A 15,942-nucleotide genomic window follows, 5' to 3' on the forward strand; every position below is an offset into this window, starting at 1 on the left:
TAAACTAACTGTTGCTTCCTGACCTGCATGCAGATTTCTCAAGAGGCAGGTCAGGTGGTCTGGTATTCCCATCTCTTTGCGAATTTTCCACAGTTTATTGTGATCCACACAGTCAAAGGCTTTGGCATAGTCAATAAAGCAGAAGTAGATGTTTTTCTGGAACTCTCTTGCTTTTTCGATGATCCAGCGGATGTTGGCAATTTGATCTCTGGTTCCTCGGCCTTTTCTGAAACCAGCTTGAACATCTGGAAGTTCACAGTTCACATATTGCTGAAGCCTGGCTTGGGGAATTTTGAGCATTACTTTACTAGCGTGTGAGATGAGTGCAATTGTGTGGTAGTTTGAGTATTCTTTGTCATTGCCTTTCTTTGGAATTGGAATGAAAACTGACCTTTTCCAGTCCTGTGGCCGCTGCTGAGTTTTCCAAATTTGCTGGCATATTGAGTGAAGCACTTTCACAGCATCATCTTTCAGGATTTGAAATAGCTCAACTGGAATTCCATCACCTCCACTAGCTTTGTTCATAGTGATGCTTCCTAAGGCCCACTTGACTTCACATTCCAGGATGTCTGGCTCTAGGTGAATGATCATACCTTTGTGATTATCTGGATCGTGAAGATCTTTTTTGTATAGTTCTTCTGTGTAGTCACCTCTTCTTAATATCTTTTGCTTCTTTTAGGCCCATACTATTTCTGTCCTTTATTGTGCCAATCTATGCATGAAATGTTTCCTTGGTATCTCTGATTTTCTTGAAGAGATCTCTAGTCTTTCACATTCTATTGTTTTCGTCTATTTCTTTGCACTGATCACTGAAGAAGGCTATCTTATGTCTCCTTGCTATTCTTTGGAACTCTGCATTCACATGGGTATAGCTTTCCTTTTCTCCTTTGCTTTTTGCTTCTCTTCTTTTCACAGCTATTTGTAAGGCCTCCTCAGACAGCCATTTTGCTTTTTTTGCATTTCTTTTTCTTGGGAATGGTCTTGATCACTGCATCCTGTACAGTGTCACAAACCTCCATCCATAGTTCTTTAGGCACTCTGTCTATCAGATCTAATCCTTTGAATCTATTCCTCACTTCCACTGTATAATCATAAGGGATTTGATTTAGGTCATACCTGAATGGTCTAGTGGTTTTCTCTACTTTCTTCAATTTAAGTCTGCAGTCACCATACACAGTGATTTTGAAACCCAAGAAAAGAAAGTCTGTCACTTTTTCAATTTAAAACCCATCTGTTTGCCATGAAATGATGGGACTGGATGCCATGATCTTAGTTTTATGAATGTTGTGTTTTAAGCCAGGTTTTTCACTCTCCACTTTTACTGTCATCCAGGGGCTCTTTAGTTCTTTATTTTCTGTACCTTTAATAAATCTCACACTCCACCACCACATATACATACTAAAGTGTTTCTTCCTTTCTCTCATCCTTCTTAATGCTTTTGTCCCTCTGCCTCTTATTCCCACTCTTATTTATAACAGTAATACAGTCCCAGCTCTTACAGAGACCTTTGGATAAGACAAGGAAAGGAAAAAGAATAAATTTCATATATATTCCAAATTGTGTTTTGTTGGGCTTGGAGGGGAGGAGGGAAGCATTAGAATTTATTGAGAGAAAAGCATTGATAATCAGATCATTGGTTAAAAACCTTAAGCATAAGAAAGTAGGTGTTAAAGGTTTTAATTGAAGTCAATATAGGTAGGTAGTATGATTTGGGTAGTATGATAGGCAGGTAGTATGATTTAGTAGGTTGTTGGGACTGAAAGAACATCTTTGGAAATTCAGGCTATGCTATTTAGTATCACTTAATTAAAAAAAATAGGTGCATTTCTTAATTGTATTAATGTACATTTCTTAATCTGTAAATGGTTACTGTAATCAGTTCAGTTTAGTCGCTCAGTTGTGTCTGATTCTTTGGGACCCCATGCACTGCAGCACGCCAGGCTTCTGTGTCCATCACCAACTCCCAACTCCTGGAGCTTGCTCAAACTCACGTCCATCGAATCGGTGATGCCATCCAACTATCTCATCCTCACTTGTCCCCTTCTCCTCCCGCATTCAGTCTTTCCCAGCATCAGGGTCTTTTCAAATGAGTCAGCTCTTCGCATGAGGTGGCCAAAATATTGGAGTTTCAGCTTCAGCATCAGTCCTTCCAGTGAATATTCAGGACTGATTTCATTTAGGATGGACTGGTTGGATCTCCTTGCAGTCCAAGGGACTCTCAAGAATCTTCTCCAACACCACAGTTCAATAGCATCAATTCCTTGGCTCTCAGCTTGCTTTATAGTCCAGCTCTCATATCATACATGACTACTGGAAAAACCATAGCTTTGACTAGTAATACCCAAGGTTTAATTTGAAGTAGTGTTCATTTCGGAGAAGGCAATGGCACCCCACTCCAGTACTCTTGCCTGGAAAATCCCATGGATGGAGGGGCCTGGTGTGGGCTGCAGTCCATGGGGTCGCGAAGAGTCAGACACGACTGAGCGACTTCACTTTCACTTTTCACTTTCATGCACTGGAGAAGGAAATGGCAACCCAATCCAGTGTTCTTGCCTGGAGAATCCCAGGGACGGGGGAGCCTGGTGCGCTGCTGTCTGTGGGGTTGCACAGAGTCGGACGCGACTGAAGTGACTTAGCAGCAGCAGCAGTGTTCAGTTAACTTTCAGTTTTAAAATAATTCATTATTCAATTTGGAGTTTGATAAGGCATGCCATTCAACATCTTTAAACATTGTGATTCTATTAGATCATCTGTTTATAATGTGTATCATCACACACACACACACACACACACACACACACAGAGTTGACTCTTGAACAGCATGGCTTGGAACTGTGCAAATCCAGTGATTCAATAAATATGTACTATAGTTCTTTGCTTGCTTAACTGAGGCAGTAGTGGGAGCACTGAGTTAGGGATGCCCATTAGGCACATGAAAAGATGATCTGAAATTCAGTTCAACTCCTGGTTGGAAAAATATATTTAGTAGGTCAATGATAGTAGTTGAAACTGGGCTGAGAATGACTTTTCTTGAGAAGGGAAAGAAAGATTTAAGAATGAAGCCCTGGGGATTATGTACAGGAGGAGAGCTGACAGGAGAAAAGAGAGAAGATAATAGGCAAAGACTGACTGTTCACACATTTGTTATTTGTGTGTATAAACCGGATTCAGCTCCTGTATTTCACATCCGGGACAGAATGATGTCATTGAAAGCATATCTGTAGTAATTGCCAAATGGAGTAAATCCTAATTTTTATTTAAGTGTATATATTTTCCAACATTTTTTCCATTTCTGTCTTTTTAGTCTGAGTTCATTTGATGTATCTTATCTGGAATAAAGAATTTTTCTAGTAGTAAGAAATGTCCTTAATGTTATCAGATGGTAGACTGTGATTTTGCTTTTTCCTTGGCAGAATAATTACCATTGGGAAGAGGCCTCTCAAGAAGAATGAATGAAGAAGCATCTTAGGATTCTCATTTAATTAGCCTTGCCTGGACTATTGGAAGATAGCAGATAAAGATAAATTGGTGTGCTTATCCATAATTTTCACAGGAAAACTCTCTAATATAAAATTAAATTTTATAAATTTCTTCTATTTCAAAAACACGATTTTAGCATTCACGTAGTATCTGATATTTATATATCATTTTCCTTGGTACTTTTAGATGAAGAGGATGAGAGTTAGATCTGATTTTACATTCTAAGAGGAAAAATAAGCTCCTATGTGTATGTGGGCATTTGCAAATGCTGTGTTTATCTTACACTTTTGGAGAATAAACTCTTCTCATACAGATATGTTATTGGGTAGCCAGACTTACTCAGTTAAATGTCAGGGGAAAAGGGGGAAACCATTTTATTTTACAAGGGACCCTTTCTTGTCATTGATTGATTGCTATGTGGCACAGCTTGCAAGTTCTTAGTTACCCAACAAGGGATTCACTCTGTGCCCCCTGCAGTGGAAGCAGAGTCTTAACCACTGGACCTCCAGGGAATTCCCTCCTGTCTTTTAAATAGTGAATATGATTTGAACTTCAAGGTATTCCTTCTATTGCCATACTTTGGGCTCCTAGGCTGTGTAGATTTACGGTTATACTTTTGACTTTTTATCATTTTCCTTCATGTTAAGAGGTTGGGTAAAAGGAAAAGTAGATGTTTTAAAATAATAGGGAAGGAGACACCAATCCATTGGTCTCTGGCCCGTAGGAATGTGTTGGTGGCCTCTCAGGCCAGGAGGGGCCATATGGGTGGGGACAGTTGGGGACACAGAGCCTGTGCCTTTGTGGTTGGCGTCTTCACCTGCCTGTTTCCTGGGTTACACTGTCACATAGTTAGATGTAGATTTCAATGGAACAGCCTGAAAAAGACAAACAGCCACTGTAGCAGCATCCCTGAGCACCAAGCCACTTACCTTCCTATGAAAACCAAAGTGGACCATTGGGCAAAGAAGAGGTTGTACCCTTTGACTCCCTGGCAATAATTGGTCTCTGAAGATGACTTAAGATGGTAGTAGATAAAAATCTAGACAGGTGTTATTTGAAGATACCAACACCAATGGAACAGTAAGCTAAGGATGGTTAAGCACACTTTGCCTTTTATAACCTGGTGATGCCATTTGCTTGGTGTACAGGAAGACTTGAGTTGGAACACAGTGTTGCCACATACCTTTGCAAAACTTTATAAAAAAAACCAGGGCATAACATAATATTCTGAAAATTTTTAAGTATTCTGCATGAAGATACGTCAGTGCAGCACAGGGTGACAACCCCCATGTTGTCTGCCACTTAGGTGGGCTTTGAGGATCCATAGCCATTGACGACATCAATGTAGTCTCTACCTTCTTCTGCAGGGTAATAGCGTTCTTCCAGTTCTACATTAGGGGGTTCAAGCACCCCTTCTTGAAAAGCTGGGGTCCAGTTGTGGCAATCTTTACTTCACCTCACCCTGACAGAGAGGGAACATCGTTTTCTTTCTTAGAACCCTGGGTGCAAGAGGATTTAGAGCCTCTTCATTAAAAAGAAAATGAAAAGAGCTAGGGAGCCTAATCTGAGCATGTAGTTAGTTGTTCGTTGTGTACCAGCATAGAAACACCCAAACTTTACTACGTGAGACTATCAGAGCTGTGGCCATGAGGCCAGACAAAAGGTAAGCTCACAACACCATCTCTTAGGAGTCTGCAAGACTGTATGAGACTGCAGTCTTTGGATGCCTTTTATTGTGTGATTATAGAATCATTGGAAGCACCGTGTATTACTCTTGTGGCCTGGGCATTTTCCTGAGAGCTGATTTTACCGTAACTGCTTCCCACTTCCCAGTGGCTACCACAGCCCCATCCTGATTTCTACTGGAGCCACAACTGAACTAGTAATGCAGGGCAGTTTCATGCAGTGAAATCAATCATAAAAACAGACAGTGGTCTAGACTTCAGCATGAGTGGAGGCACAGAGGTATTGAGTATTGAAGGTCAATGAGTGGGTGTTTCAAAAGTTACCCATTGTAAACACTTTAAGGGCATTTTTATATTAATAGTTTCCCTCTCATTGGAAACTGGGCATCTCTCTGGTGTGACTTGTGGAGCTTTTTCTTCTAAGTGAGACCTTTTCCAGTGGTCTGGAAGCCCACATTCCATATTCCTAGTGTGTAAATTGAGCTCTAAACCCCTTTCTTGTGCTTATTTACTGGTATCCAGTGATTGATGCCTTTGAGTCGGTGGGTCCCTTGATGTTCTACTCTTACTGTGTGCATCTGTGGAGCAGGCCCTTCTGGTTTAGACTGGCAAAAGCACACGAATAGTACCAGTTGCAGCTGCTATGAAGCAGTGTATATGTAGGGCCATTGCTTCCCCTTGTTCTTTCCTTTTGCGTTAGTTTTGCCATGTCATGTGGAATAATACTAGGAATCTTTTATTTGTTAAAATCACCTATTAATGCTTGTTAGTAAAACTTGTAACTTTTTGCTACTTTTCATGAAAATGATTTCCACTTCTCTTACTCATGATATAAACTCTTAAGAAGTAGCACTCTCTTTTTTGGTGGCATTCTAGTAAACAAGCTATGTTTGTTTAATAAAAATCCTATTTAAAGATAGAATAAAAACATTGAGTAAGAGCATGCTGTCTCTTGACTGAAAAATAAATTTTACTGAAGAGCTTTGGCATTTATTTTGGTTATTTAAAAATTTTCCGCCACATTCTCGAATTTTTATTTTGATTAAACGGTGATTGACATCAGTAGTGATGCTCATCTAGTAATATAGTTACTACCTTCTCCTTTTTAAATATACCTATAAAGATGTTTATAATAAATTATACACGTGCTGTGTGTGCTTAGTCGTGTCCAACTCTGCGACCCTGTGGACTGTAGCCCACCAAGCTCCTCTGTCCATGGTATTCTCCAGGCAAGAATACTGGAGTGGGCTGCCATTTCCTCTTCAAGGGGACCATCCCGACCCAGGGCGTAGAATCCGAGTCTCTTGTGTCTCCTGCATTGGCAGCCAGGTTCTTTACTACTAGCACTTCCTGGGAAGCCCAGCAAATTGTACATACGTGTATGGAATAAGGAAAGCAGTTGAACAGTAACTGCACAAATGTACACTATTTCTTTGAGTTTGTAGTGATGGAAAAGATACAGGGATATAGTTTTTCCTATTTTTTTTATGGTTAGTATATAATTGTAGTGTTTATTTGTGTGTGTGAGAGGAAAAAAAAATAAGATTTCTTGATTTACTTTGTATGTGTATTATTCTTTTCCATCTAGGAGGAGTCTATATTCAGGACGAAGTAATCCCAGGAAAGGAAGAACAGCAGATCAAGATGTGTAGCTCTGTGGCTGCCAAGTTGTGGTTCTTGACAGATCGTCGAATCAGGGAAGACTATCCCCAAAAAGAGATCTTACGAGCATTAAAGGCCAAATGTTGTGAGGAGGAACTGGACTTTAGGGCTGTGGTGATGGATGAGTTGGTGCTAACAGTTGAACAAGGAAACCTGGGTAAGTCTATAGTTAAGTAACAGTTTGGATTTTTACCTAGAATTTGGTGATTCTTTTTGTTTTAGAAATAATTAGGTCAAAGGATCTGATAATAGGCTTTATCATTACTGAGTATCATCTAGTCTAAAAATCTAGTATATCTTACAGAAGAAATGAAAACAGCAGTATTTATTAAATCCCTCATTATAGTATTTATTAAATAGTTGTGAGGGAAGTTAAAGATAACCTACTACTTTTTCCCCATTATTATTGTCCTCTAGTTTTTAAAAAGCCTTGTTTTTAAGATGCCTCTAAAGGAATCTGTACTCCAATCAGGGGTCCGTCTAGTAAATTAATCAAAATCCATGTGCGATTCTTCTTTTCTTTTTTCTTTAGCAAATACTTTATATGTATAGTGTAAAATATTAATAGTATTTTTAGTGAATAAAAGTGTCTTAACTGATGAGTTTTTAAAAAAATATTTCTAATAGTTCATATTGTTTTTGGATTACTAGGGGAAGATATTTTGGAAATGTGTTGGAAATTCTTTAGGACTATCTTTCAGGACATCTTTCCTTTGGAAAAGTTAGGATTTGTTACAGCTAAATTGGTCATCTCTGTTAGGGAAAGGTGGTTATTGGTGGCGCTAGTGGTGAAGAATCTACTTGCCAATGCAGGAGATGCAAGAGACGTGGTTTCAGTCCCTGGGTTGGGAAGATCCCCTGGAGGAGGAAATGGCACCCAACTCCAGTATTCTTGCCTGGCGAGTTACAGTCCATGGGGCCACAGAGTCTGGCTTGACGGAGCAACTGAGCTCTCGCAATAGTAAAGCAAAGCACAGGTCTGCTATTGTAGGGTAGTTTCATTCATGAGCTAGTTAATAATAGATCCAGAATCTTGCCTGATTTATACCATGATATCTTGGGTTTAAATAAGTAGAATCTTTTAGCACTCACTCTCTCTTTATCTCAGTCCTCTTAACATTTTTTATTGCATTCTCGTTATCTTTCGGCAGTTATTGTTTCTTTACAAATAACTGCATTAGAAATATTTCTAAATTATTTCACTTGAATTAATAAGTAGTTACTACCTTTATAAGAAAAATGCATACCATGTTATTTTCAGTCCAGTTTTTTTTTTTTTTTTAATACATATGCCCAATTCCAGCACCTTACACAGATTCAGAAAAATCTGGGGTAGAGCGTGTGTTATTCATTCATTAAATATTGAGTACCCACTTTGTGCTAGTTAATTGGTATGGCATGTAAAATTAGACATTAACATTCATCAGTTGATCACACAAATAAATGTAAAATTATTATGAAAGGAATTGGATGTCACTGCACCCTCCTGTACCTGTAACAGATAGCTTTCCCTTGAAATCTTTTATCTAGTATCTGTTACATGCTTTTACAACTTTATAATTATAAGGCCCATACAACTGTTGTTGAAAATAAAAACTCAAGATACTTTATGTTAGAAGCATGTTCTTGAAGTCTGAGGGAGAAGAGATCTCAAGGACAGTGTGGTATTTAGCTCACTAAACACAACTTCCACAGGGTTCTGGTGTATGTTTCTGTGTTTTAAAGGTTGAAATACTAAAGGCTGCATTTCCAAGAGTCCCCTGTGTTCCTCATGTGACCTAGCTTCTGTCAAATAGGCACATTACAGAAAGATTTGGGAGGTTAGAAGATCACTATTTTTCAAAAGTTTCATAGGTTGAAAACCATTGTGCTTGCTTTTTTCTTAGGTGCCTAATGGACATTTTTACTTTGTTCTCAACTGTTTCCATGCCAGTCTTTCAAAACCGAATCCATGTTTTCCCCCTAAAACAGTCTTCTTATTTCAGTTTTTCTGTCTTTGTAACATTGCCTTTTGGCCTTTTAATCCATTCTTAAGAGCCATTTATACCACAAAATATTGTTGCTTTTTCCTTCTAAGCCACAACTATTCTAACTTCAACTTTTCACTGTCCTGGATCAGGGTCTTAGGGTCCAACATTTTCATGACACAACAGGCCCATATCTCTCTTTCACAGTCTTTCCTCTCCAGCCCTCTCTCATTCACAAATACTACCTTTATCATCTTAACATGATAAAACCTTGAGAAACTCTTGTTTCCCCACAACATTGAATCTAATTTTATATTAAAGACTTCATTAATGCACATCATATGAATCCAGGAATTCCTAGTTGGTTTTTTTTTATTTCACATTTTGAATATTTTTTAATTATTTAAATCTCATACTATCTTATAAGGAAGGTAATAGTATCATTTTATAGATGAGGAAACAAATGAGGAATTAAGTGGAGAAGTAATAACTTAAAAAAAGAAATAATAATAAACACTATTTATATACCTTTATTGAGAGATTTATTTTTGCATACTACTTTGAGTTAACTGACAAATGTCCTGTCTTTTCACTTTGCAGCTCATAAACTCATTCAGTGTTTGCTTTTCTGTGAATGCCTCTTTTTTGAATTAGAGTTTTGCTGGGAGTCTTAGTTGGTAGTTTTTTCTTTTAGCAGTTGGAAGATACTAACTTCCTATCTTCTGGCCTCCAAAGTTTCTGATGAGAAATTTGCCAGTGATTTTATTGAGGATCCATAGAATGTGATGATTTGCTTCTCTCTTGCTTTTTTCAAAATTTTCTTTGTCTTTTGAAAGATTGATTATAGTGCATTTCACCATGTGTCTGTCAAAAGGTGGAGATTGTTGAGCTTCTTGAATGTTTATATTCATGTCTTTCATCCAGTTTGGGAAGTTTTCAGCTGCTATTTTTTCAAATATGATCCTCCCCACAGTCTTCCTGGGACTCCAACAATGCATAAGTTTACTGATTGTTCTGTCTACTCAAATCCACTTTGAATTCCTTTACGTCAATTTCATTTCTGTTATTGTTCTTTCAGCTCCAGAGTTACTTATTGGTTTCTTTTTATGTGTTCTGTCTGCTGATATTAACATTTTGTTCACACATTGTTTCCTTGCCTTTTTTCATTCTTTGAGTATCTTTAAGGTAGTTTCCCCCCTTAAAAAAAATTTTTTTATTAGGTATGCTGCTGCTGCTAAGTTGCTTCAGTCATGTCTGACTCCATAGACGGCAGCCCACCAGGCTCCGCCATCCCTGGGATTCTCCAGGCAAGGACAGTGGAGTGGGTTGCCATTTCCTTCTCCAGTGCATCAAAATGAAAAGTGAAAGTGAAGTTGCTGAGTCATGTCCGACTCTTCGAAACCCCATGGACTCCAGCCCACCAGGCTCCTCCGTCCATGGGATTTTCATGGTTGATTTATAATGTTGTGTTAGTTTCAGGTATACAGCAAAGTGAATCATTTATATTATATATAAATATATCTGCTCCAAATTTATCTCCACCGCCCCCCATAGTTTCTTTTAATGTCATTGTCATGCTCAGTTACTCAGTCATGTCCAACTCTTTGCAACCCCATGGGCTGTAGCCCGCCTAGCTCCTCTGTCCATGGGATTCTCCAGGCAAGAGCACTGGAGTGAGTTGCCATGCCCTCCTCTAGGGAATCTTCTTGACCCAGAGATCAAACCCAAGTCTTTTATGTCTCCTGCATTGACAGGTGAGTTCTTTACCACTAGCACTACCTGGGAAGCCCAGTGGAGGGAATGGTGTAACAAAAAGTACTATGGCCTCTTTGTCTGCACCTCTGTGATCAGAAGCTGCATCCAGCCATCAGAGCAGAGATCCCAGATATTTTGAGGGCAGGTCATTATACCCACTCTGACTCCTGCAGGGTGTGTCAGCTGCTCCAGAACCAAGTGCACAGTATGGCTAGAGAATGGGGGATGAGTAGTTGCTGCTGTTCTGAAATTGATCAAAATTTAACTGCATTTATGATCCCAGTCTTTTTCTAAAAGTTGTGGTCTTTCAGCAAATTGATGAGGGGTTGTCTAGATGATGAGACAGAGTCCTGATGCTTCCTCCTCCTTCATCTTCCCAGAATCCTCTCTATACTTATTTTTGATTGAGGTGTATCTTCTTGTTTTGTTGTTTTATATTTTGGGAACAAGTATCTTACAGGATTATGTGTACCATGAATATCTTTTATCTGTGGCTTGCTTTTTTCACTCTGTTAATGACATCTTCTGGTCAGTAAAAGTTTTGAATTAAGTACAGTTTATATTTTTCCTTTTTTGATTAGTGCCTTTTATGTTGCAGTTAAGAAAATTGTGTGTGCCCAAGAGTCTTTATTTTATAATACATGCTGAAAATCTATTTGATAAAACACAGTATTATTAGGTGAAATTATTGTTAAGAAAAGGGCATTATAGTGTGGTACCATTTTCTAAGGATATGTGAGTGTTAACTTTTGCTGGTTTAAGAAATAATTAATAAAAGGATAAACCATAATTTTCTAAGTATGGGCTTCCCAGGTGGCTCAGTGGTAAAAAATTCATCTGCCAATGCAGGATATGTGGGTTTGATCCCTGGGTCAGGAAGATCCCCTGGAGAAGGAAATGGCAACCTACCCCAGTACTCTTGCCTGGAAAATCCCATGGAGAGAGGAGTCTGGTGGACTGTAGTTAATGGAATCACAAAGAGTTGGACGTGACTTAGAGATTAAACAACAAGAACAATGATGATTACCTTTAGGGAAAGGAAAAGGATCAAGAGGACAGGGATGAGCAAGACTACTCTGACAAGTTTGGGCATGTATTGATAATTGTTGAAACCAGGTGATAGTACATTGGATTTATTATATTTTTATTTTCTATTTAGAATTTTCCTTAATAAAAAGTTGAAATGTTTGACCTGATGAAAGTTTGTTTGACTCAAGGATAGGAGAAGTAATTTTGGAATTTAGTTATTTTTGGTGTGGCACCTTGTTGAGTTTATAGGTTGTTCTTCTTGCTTCCTGGATTCCCAGAATTGCCCTGGTGTTTTTTTTACCCTGGTTTTTACATCTTTCTTTCTTTCTTTCTTTTTTTTTTTTTAATTCTGTGCATGATCCTATATTTCCTGCTCAAGTTAACTAGAGATATTTTAATTGCTTACAAATCAAATAAGCTTCCCCAATACAAAAATTAATTCCAGAGAGCATGTTGCCAACAATAGACCTTCAGAGACTTGGTTACTTGGCATAGATAGGGCAGAAATCAATTAAGACTATCTTTCCAGAATGGGATTCTAATAACCCAAGGCACACAGTGATGAAACTGGAGATTAAGTAATTACTTTTATTCACTTGGAACCATGGCCTCTTGATGAAAGTCAAAGACGAGAGTGAAAAAGTTGGCTTAAAACTCAACATGCAGAAAACTAAGATCTTGGCATCTGGTCCCGTCACTTCATGGCAAATAGATGGGGAAACAATGGAATCAGTTGACAGACTTTATCTTTTTTGGGCTCCAAAATCACTGCAGATGGTGACTGCAGCCATGAAATTTAAAAACGCCTGCTCCTTGGAAGAACGGTTACGACCAACCTAGACAGCATATTAAAAAGCAGAGACATTACTTTGGCAACAAAGGTCCATCTAGTCAAAGCTGTGGTTTTTCCAGTAGTCATGTATGGATGTGAGAGTTGGACTATAAGGAAAGCTGAGCACCGAAGAATTGATGCTTTTGAACTGTGGTGTTGGAGAAGACTCTTGAAAGTCCCTTGGACTGCAAGGAGAACAAACCAGTCAATCCTAAGGAAATCAGTCCTGAATATTAACTGGAAGGACTGATGCTGAAGCTGAAATTCCAATACTTTGGCCACCTGATGGGAAGAACTGACTCATTTGAAAAGACCCTGATGCTGGGAAAGATTGAAGGCAGAAGGAGAAGGGGACGACAGAGGATGAGATGGTTAGATGGCATCACTTATTCAATGGACATGAGTTTAAGTCAACTCCTGGAGTTGGTGATGGACAAGGAAGCCTGGTGTGCTGCAGTCCATGGGGTCACAAAGAGTCGGACACGACTGAATGACCGAACGAAACTGATTCAACCGTCTGTTGAAGATAAACCTTTGTCGTCTGTTAGATACTGCTGCAGAAAACTTTCAGTTTAAAAATTATATTTCTTTTTACAAACATGTTAGTTTTCTAGGAACCTACTTTTATCTTGGCCGTTCTTTTCTTTAGATTTTTAGTTATTGTTAGTTACTCAGTCGTGTTCGACTCTTTGCAACCCCATGAACTGTAGCCCAACAGGCTCCTCCGTCCCTCGAATTCTCCAGGCAGGAGTTGGAGTGGGTAGCCATTCCCTTGAAGGGATCCTCCCAACCCCAGGGATCAAACCCAGGACTCCACTATAGTGAAGCCCCAAAAGAAAGCCTGTTTCTGCCTGGCTTCAAATCGAGGACCTTTTGAGTGTGAGGCGAATGTGATAACCTCTCCATTATGGAAGCACAGTTATTTTGCTGAACCTCACCACATGCGGGACCTTAGCTCCCTGACCAGGGGATTTGCTTTTAGTTCATTAATTTCTGTTCTTCCTTTTTCTTAGATGTTAATGATTTGATTTACCTCTGGTGTTTTAGTTATTTACATCTTGTTTTAGGCAGTATGTCTTCAGACATTACGTAAAATACATGCTCTGTGTCTTAAAAAAATGATGAGAGGAATTTCTCTGGTGGTTCGGTGGTTAAAACTCCAATGCATGGGGCAAAAGTTTGATCCTTGTTTGGAGAACTAAGTAAGATTCCGCATGCTGAGTTGTGTGTCCCACCCCTTCCATGGTGAGACAAGTTCAAATTTCAATATAATAATAATTGAGTATCTACTCTATTCCAGATAGTGCTGGGGGATATAGCTTTGAACAAGGTAGTATTTCTTACTCTAATGGAAATTTCTTGTTATTTTGACTCTCAGTCTCCCTTGTGCAAAAGAGGAAGATGGATGGGAGAGATGATTAAAATTTATTATGCTATGCTATGCTATGCTAAGTCACTTCAGTCGTGTCCAACTCTGTGTGACCCCATAGACAGAAGCCCACCAGGCTCCCCCATCCCTGGGATTCTCCAGGCAAGAACACTGGAGTGGGTTGCCATTTCCTTCTCCAATGCATGAAAGTGAAAAGTGAAAGTGAAGTCGCTCAGTCGTGTCCGACTCTTAGCGACCCCATGGACTGCAGCCTACCAGGCTCCTCCGTCCATGGGATTTTCCAGGCAAGAGTACTTCTTATTTGCCGGGCACTTCCGAACTAATGTTAACAAAGTTAATTCTCGTCACAACTTTATAAAGGAATTACTTCTACTATTCTTATTTTAAAGAACCTGTGGCACAGAGAGGTTCAGTAACTAGCCTGGGGTTACACAGTGGAGAAACAGTAGAGCTTGGATTTGAATCAGATATGGGGTCGTTGTTGCAGTAGATCTGTTCACTTTCTGTGTTTGCCTTTGCTGTCCTTTCATTATCTACCTTTGATAATGAGTGAAGAACCTTAATTTACTTACCCTGTGGTTTCTTCAGAGTTTGCTGTATTCGGTGAGTTTAACACTGTTTCCTTCTTTATAATTTATTATTCTATAGCTTTAAATTTTATTTAAGGTTATATAAATATATATTTATATTTTGAATTTTATATCAAAAAGTTCTAGATATCATCTAGTTATGTCACCTGCTCTACTTTGCCAAAGTAGGTTGGAACAGACTATATATTTGACTTTAACCTGGAGCTGTTAAAAAGTGTACTCTTTTTCAAAGTGGAAAGTGAGACTTGACATTTAAAGGACACCACAAAGATACCTTGCTTCCCCTCTCGCCTTGTCATTACTAGTCTGTTGCTGGAAAACTGCAGTACATTTTTATGACTGGCTTCATTAATAGTGATTAAAATGATACACTTCCCCACTTTTCTTTTCTCTCCATATATATATTTAACTATTTCAGAGTAGATTGCTATCTTATGGGGGGAAGAAAATGTATAGAGATAGTATTTCATACTTGCATAATAGTAAGGGAAAAAACTTCATAAAACTTTTCATGCTAAATGAGAAAAATATATTTATATCTTTTTGCTTCCAATACTGAGACCTTATGCATCAAGTATTAAGTAAACCCAGTTTGCTTGGGAGCTGAATACAAAAGGAGATAATCAAGTTCCCAAGGTATATTACTAGTAACAATTAACACATGTGCCATCAGGCTACTTCATCCTACCATTGTAAACTATAGAAAAGGTAAAGAGAATGTACTCTAACATGCTGAGCTCGAATACCAACATTTATAAAATTTAAGGAGTTTAATTAGAAGTATTTAGTGGCATCACATTTTTCGGTATTTGTTATATCTTACCTCCTTTTGAGGATAGAGTTGGTTATCTTCACTCCAGATTCTATAGTTTCTAAAGGCACTTAGAGCAGAAGCTTGGAGAAGGCAATGGCACCCCACTCCAGTACTCCTGCCTGGAAAATCCCATGGACGGAGGAGCCTGGAAGGCTGCAGTACATGGGGTCGCTGAGGGTCGGACACGACTGAGCGACTTCACTTTCACTTTTCACTTTCATGCATTGGAGAAGGAAATGGCAACCCACTCCAGTGTTCTTGCCTGGAGAACCCCAGGGATGGGGGAGCCTGGTGGGCTGCCGTCTATGGGGTCACACAGAGTCGGACATGACTGAAGTGACTTAGTAGCAGCAGCAGCAGCAGCAGGGCAGAAGCTAGCCAGTCATTGCCTTCAATAAAAGATGTCTTTAAAATAAACAGTCATAATCTGAATGCTTGTTTGTTTGCTTTATACTTTTCCTTATCTCTTTCTCCTTTCCTCTCTCTCCCTCTCCCTTTTTTTCACACATGACTGTCAGCTGCTACACAGCAGTGCTCAGTGATAATGAGGCACACTGTTAAAGTAGTCCCCTTTTGTTTCTGGACCACTGATGAGGGACCTGGGAAAGAAATGTTATTGGTTCCTAGTCATTCTCCAAAGAGGACATCTTTGGAGAAAATTTGTTTTTGCTATCTGGGATTAATAGTGAGACAAGTCTTAGAAACAAATTTGAGGGGGAAAAGGATTGCTGAGGATAT

General features: G+C 39.0%; 1 protein-coding gene across 12 annotated transcripts in view; it reads left to right on the forward strand.

The window, feature by feature from the left end:
• RIMKLB (ribosomal modification protein rimK like family member B) overlaps positions 1 to 15,942 on the forward strand; it is a 134,727-nt gene that overhangs the window by 96,444 nt on the left and 22,341 nt on the right. For 11 of the 12 annotated variants that reach the window (XM_055570069.1, XM_055570071.1, XM_055570053.1 and 8 more), the window contains exon 2: positions 6,754 to 6,984. In XM_055570069.1, the coding sequence (XP_055426044.1) occupies positions 6,810 to 6,984 (175 nt within the window). In that variant the 5' untranslated portion in view covers positions 6,754 to 6,809. Of the gene's footprint in view, positions 1 to 3,413; positions 3,529 to 6,753; positions 6,985 to 15,942 lie in introns of all 12 variants that reach the window. The other variant, XM_055570076.1, reaches the window with a different exon arrangement.

This window comes from Bubalus kerabau, chromosome 1 (assembly GCF_029407905.1).
Source record: "Bubalus kerabau isolate K-KA32 ecotype Philippines breed swamp buffalo chromosome 1, PCC_UOA_SB_1v2, whole genome shotgun sequence".
Lineage (NCBI taxonomy): Eukaryota > Metazoa > Chordata > Mammalia > Artiodactyla > Bovidae > Bubalus > Bubalus kerabau.